The 6,201-nt window shown below is 38.8% G+C and overlaps 1 protein-coding gene across 1 annotated transcript in view; it reads right to left on the bottom strand.

The window, feature by feature from the left end:
- RNF216 (ring finger protein 216) overlaps window positions 1–6,201 on the bottom strand; it is a 155,272-nt gene that overhangs the window by 109,119 nt on the left and 39,952 nt on the right. The window contains exon 6 of the mRNA XM_012638905.1: window positions 383–485. Coding sequence (XP_012494359.1) covers window positions 383–485 — 103 coding nt within the window. The remainder of the gene's footprint in view (window positions 1–382; window positions 486–6,201) is intronic.

The raw sequence follows: 6,201 nt of genomic DNA, 5'->3' as shown, positions 1-6,201 counted from the left end.
CAGGCTGGTTTCGAACTCCTGAGCTCAAACAATCTGCCCGCCTCGGCCTCCCAGAGAGCTAGGATTACAGGCGTGAGCCACCGCGCCCGGCCGGATTTGTTTAATTCTTTGTGGGAAAGGGAAGATAAGGTTTATGATGACAGGAGTTAAATACAGAATCCAAAGTAGCTCAGTCTGGGAGATCCCACTAAAGTAGAGATATATTCTGAAATCCTATTTTCCCCTGCTAGTCTTTAAAATTGTGTCCTGATTTGCAAATAGATATCTTTGCACTCCCCTCAACAAAGTGTTCCAAAAAAAGCACTTTTTTTTCCCCATAAAAATGACCCATAAAGCAGAGAATTTCCAGGTGGAGGCTGCAGAACAGGAGCACAACACTTGCCTCGGTCTCGTCCTGGCCGGCCAGCAGGCTGCTACTGGGGTTTGTAATGATTCTATCTTCTCTCTTTGGATAATCTGGATTTTCCAGAAGAAAATTACAAAGTCTGCAAAAACAAATGATGTCACATTCACACTGCTTCCATATCCCACATCTGCCTACTGCTTCAAATGTAATGTCTGAAAAATAAAGTCCCTAGTTGTACATTACCACTGGCCTATCAAGGAATTAAGATGTCTGCAGCCAGAAAAACTAAACAAATAAATAAACAAAAACCAATTACACTGAATTTCTATCTTTGTGAAAGGTAAAAAGTTTAAAAAGCAATGAATAAACTGATGAATGCAAACTCCTCTAAAGTTTCTCTATTAGTTGGGTGTCGATGCAATAAATTCACTGAAATTATTATAGGTTAAACTGTATGGAACTGGAGAATTTGTAAGAAAAGTAGCTATTGTTTGTCAAGAAAACCATGAATAAACAAGAAGTGGGAAAGTGTGCATATTCACATTTACAATTAAAAATAATTTCTAAGAGACTTAATAAATAAATGAAATACAATACTTTTCCTAATCCTATAGTAACACAAATCTCTATGGTAATATAAATCTTTAAGAGCCATCTGAGTTATGCTCAGTTTATTTAGCTAACTGGAAGACTGATGAACTGACCATGTTTTTATATGAACAGACTCACTCTATCAAACCCATTCGCCTTGTCTATTATTACTATAATACTTCAGAAGTAAGGATATAGAGAGGAGGCATTACCGCCCAGGCTTAACGAATGTTAACAATCCAGGTTCTTCACCCTATTAGCATAATGAAATCAGATGACAAACTTGGGATGACTGCACAGTATTGAGGACAGTATGGCCAGGGCATAGCCCTAGGCAAACGCTGTAGCAAGAAAGTTTCTTTGCTCAGAGGGCAATGAGGGCTTCTCCTCTTCTGACCCCTACTTCTTTCCCTTGCTCCTGTAGATTCTTAGGATGACCCCACCTGCCCCTGGATGCCCCACCCATAATTCTCACTCATCTTCCTTCTTCCCAGTTCTCTTGCCCAATGTCAACAGTGTGGCTTATAATAATAGTGAGACAGGTCTAGCAGGAAGAAGAGAGAGGAGGTACCCAGCTCCAGCTCCTTTTCTCATGTAGGTGCTAGTGTTTGGGGACTGGAAAATGGAAGGGTATGATTATTCTGCCCCCTGGGCCCTCAGGCATGGCCCTTTCACAAAGCCCTCTCCCTCATCCTGACATCTCAATACCTTTTTCTTCACTTTCACTTTCAGGGGCCCTGTATGCTTCTCATCTCCAAGTTCCCCTCTTCCTTATCACTGCAGCCTACCCAGTCTAGGCAACACAGGGCCAGAGGTCAGAAAAAAAAGAAAGCAAAATCCTCTTCCTATACTACAGTGTAGCGAAGGGAGAGACAAGAATGCTGAGCACATTTTCCTTTAAAATCATTGTCATTGATGGCAATTCTTTGTCCTAGAATTTATCAGTGTGCACTGTAGGTTGTGCAGACCTTTGAAGGCTGACCTGAGAATTCACCACCAATAAAGACCCTCCATCTGTGGGGAAAAGCCTGGAGTTCCAAACAACTCCTTGCACATGCATACCGTGCATAGCCACAGGCCAGAAATGGAATTGTACCTGTATTTATCCTTTAAAATTGTCTATTTTTATATATTTTCTCAAGTACATGATACATAACTACACCTCTGTATGATATAGAGGTAAAACAGCAGGTACAATTTCTTGAGAAAACAAACATATTTTAGAGGTTCTTCTCTTTCCAATTCATTTTATGTTTTCAACAATATTAAGAACTTTACATACTGAAATGCTGCAAGATGTGGAGTTCCACAAAGCAGAAATCAGAAGCTCTCACTCTGAACTGTCAAAATTCATTTCTAGTTTAATCCCTTCTCTACTCTCACCAACACAATGTTCCTGGAGGTTAAGTGACATTCAGTGGCACATATAATGAAGGATAAGGTTTCCCTTCTTCAGAAACAAGCTGTAGCCCCTCCACTAATACTTGCACCCTGGGGCAAAGCAAGTGGGGAAGCTTGTCAGACTCAAATCTGCTCACCTCTTTATATTATCTCATGCTCGAGCTGACCTGACATGCTGATGACCTAGAGAAAGCACTCCTGCTAAGTAAGCCAGGCTTATATTCTACTTTTGGTCCTTAGATAGTTGTTGCTGCCTTCATCCAACTGAAGTTGCACCACATGTGACTGAAAAGTCTTAGTTAACCAGCCAAAGAGTAAACTGCTGGCCATGTGAGGTTGTCTAGTGAACAGGTTGTCCTCCTGCTTAAAGTGGCCAGATGGTTCTATCTAAAGACCATTTAAAGATGCACATAAAGTGACTGAGAGTCAGCTACAACAAAATCCCAGCCTGCTCAACTCGGCTTTAGGCCTCATTTTGGGTCTACACGGACATTTTAGCTTAGCTGTGAAATTAACACTATCCCAGGAGCCCAGGTACTAACAGAAAGGAAAGAAGTAGGAAAACCAGACTCTGGTTTGAAAAGACTCAACACAATCACTGTATACTCCCTGGTCTTTTGGATTTCACAAGAATTTTTCGTGTTTAAGGATCAATGTTTGTTTCTGAGTGACACAAAAAGCAGAGGGTCGGTAGGTAGGTCTCTAAAAATAAGGACAGATATGAGACTCAGGAAGTAAAAGAATAGAATTGTAACGGAATCTGTTAATTTGACTATATTTTACTGATATTTCATGGACAATATTGAATATATTTTTAAAAAATCAGTATGTTCATTTGTAGAAGGAGAAGGAAATACTATAGTATACTAAATTTCTATGGAGTTACTTTAATATTTGCTATAAATTGTTAAAAAATACTGAAACATGGTATTTGATATTGAAATCGCTATTCTCCAAATGTGCAAAGTTTATACTTTTCTCTATCATTTATATTTCTTGTAATGAACAAACAAGTATTGCATTTCATAACCGGGAAAATATTAACCAAAAAAAAAAGAAAAAGGAAGAAAAAGGAATTTTGAGAGTAGTAAACAATTCACACAGGACAGAAATACAATTATTAAACAAGTATATGAAAATCACAGCCAACTACCAAAGAAATGCAACTTCAGGAGGATCACTTGAGGGCAGGAGTTTGAGATTAGTCTGGACAACAGCAAGACTCTCTATAAAAGATAAAAAAAAATTAGCTGAGTGAGGTACACATCTGTAGTCCTAGCTACTGAGAAGGCTGAGGCAGGATGATCGCTTGAGCCCAGAAGTTTGAGGCTGCACCGAGCTATGATGACACCACTGCACTCTAGCCTGGGCAACAGAGACTCTGCCTCAAAAAAAATAAATAAAATAAAAAATAAAGTTTAGTAATTAAAAAAATGTACTTATTATCATGCCATTAGACTCCCAAAAAGAAAATATTTAAAAGCTTAAGGTAGTACTTTCAGTTCTAGTAATGGGAGGCCAATTCTCCCCAAAAAAATGAGAAACAAGACTAAAACAAAACAAAACAAAAACCCAAATAACAATAAATAATTCTGCTAGAAGATAGCAAGCAGTAAGCCAATAAGTTGGTTGAAGCCAGGACCTGAGACAGAGTAGAGGCTCAAGAGACTTGCATTGTCAATGTCCACAGCTGCATTATCTGAGATAGCCACAAAGAAGAACCAACTCATCAAGAGCGAGACCCCGTCTCTACTAAAAATAGAAAGAAATTAATCGGACAACTAAAAATATATGGAAAAAATTAGCCGGGCATGGTGGCGCATGCCTGTAGTCCCAGCTACTCGGGAGGCTGAGGCAGTAGGATCGCTTGAGCCCAGGAGTTTGAGGTTGCTGTGAGCTAGGATGATGCCATGGCCCTCTAGCCCGGGCAACACAGTGAGACTCTGTCTCAAAAAAAAAAAAAAAAAGAACCAACTCATACGCCTACTGAAAGTGGAGGGCAGCCAGGCACAGTGGTGTGGGCCTGTAGTCCCAGCTACTCAGGAGGCAGAGATTGGAGGATCACTTGAGCCCCAGAGTTTGGGGCTGTAGTGCGTTATGGTCACGCCTGTGAATAGCCACTGCACTCCAGCCTGGGCAAAAGCAAGGTCCCATCTCTTAAAAAAAAAAAAAAAAAAAAAGGTAGAAGCAAAAATTTAATTGTAGTATTTTGATATAAATGGAATACTACCTAGCAATGAAGATACATGAACTGTGGTTATACACAACATGACTGAACCTCATGAACATAATGCTGAGTGAAAGAAGCCAGACACGAAAGACTACAGACTATAAGACCCCTATGTAGTGTTCAAGGATGGTAGCAATGTTCTACTTCTTGAAGATTTCTGGGTTGTGGTTATATTTTTGCTTTCTAATAAGTTATTGGGCTATGAATCTTTATTTTATAGTTTTCTGTATGTGTAGTATAGTCTACAAGAACCAGATTTAAAAACATATACAATAAGGAGTATGGAGATAGGTTTGAGAAGAGAGAATAACTGGCAAGTAAAGCAACAAAACTGCTTCCTTTTCCAGTAGTATGGAAGATTAAGTAGCCAGGCAGAATCCCCTATTGAAAAATAAAAAATGCTGAATAAGTTTCGGGTTATCCAAAAACTTCAAGACAGGAATCTAAAGTAATCTTAGACAGACACTGCCCCATGGCGCCTGACAAAAGCAAAAGCAAATCCTCTTTGAAGAAACCAATTCTATCAAGATCTCAAGACGGGAGCTTAGCATCAAATTTACAAAATATGGCCAGACGCAGTGGCTCATGCCTGTAATCCTAACACTGTGGGAGGACGAAGTGGGAGGAATGTTTGAGGCCAAGGAACTCAAGATCAGCCTGGGAAACATAACGAGACTCTGTTTTCACAAAAATTTTAAAAAATTAGTTGGGTATGGTGGTATGCACATGTAGTTGCAGCTACTCAGGAGGCTGAGAAGTGGGAGGATCACTTGAGTTTAGGAGATTGAGCATGCAGTGAGCTATGATCATGCTACTGCACTTCCAGCCTGGGTGACAGAGCAAGACTCTGTCTCCAAAAAGAAAAGAAAAACAAAATAAAAAACAAATTTACAAAATACATAAGAAAACATGGCACCATGGGAGCCAGCAGAAACAACAGAATAAGATTCCCAAGAACTTCAAACGCCAGGAAGACCACACAAAGAAACTATGTTTATTGTGTTTAAATAAATAAAAGGATTAAAAATACAAAGAGTAAAACACTTTGTAGAAAAATGACCAAGAGAATTAAAAACTAAAATACACTAACTAAAATAAAGACCATGGTGGATGGGTTAAAAGCAGATCACACCCTACTGAAAAGAGAATTGGTGAGCTAGAAGACATCTCTGAAGAAATCATCAGGAATGCATCTCAGAGACAAAGAGGTGCAGCTGAGATATGGACGACAGGGGAGGAGAGGAAGATTACAGAAGAGAGGAGAAGGAGAACGGGCAAAGGGATTGCTTGGGGTGAGAATAGCTACGAAATTTCCAGAACTGACCAGCATCACCAATCTATGGCCTGGTATGGTCTAAAACTGTTTTGCCTATTTGAGATATATATTAAGTGCAAAAATATCTACACAAAACTGTTTACTTCACTTAGAATTATTTTTTCTTTTTATTCCAAGGATGCCTGGATAGACTTATTATCATAAGTAATACTAGTGTTACACTTAAAAAATTTTTAAATGTATATTGTAGGATAAAGAAAATAAACATATTAATGTTGTTAGAAATCAAGTTTTTAGTGAAAGAAAAAATATATAAATGTAAAATGTAAAAACTGAGAAAAAAACCTCAATGTTAAA

This window comes from Propithecus coquereli, unplaced genomic scaffold (assembly GCF_000956105.1).
Source record: "Propithecus coquereli isolate 6110/MARCELLA unplaced genomic scaffold, Pcoq_1.0 Scaffold137, whole genome shotgun sequence".
In the NCBI taxonomy this organism is placed as follows: domain Eukaryota; kingdom Metazoa; phylum Chordata; class Mammalia; order Primates; family Indriidae; genus Propithecus; species Propithecus coquereli.
Note: the sequence above shows the minus strand (reverse complement) of the source record. Positions and strands in the feature narration are given on the sequence as shown.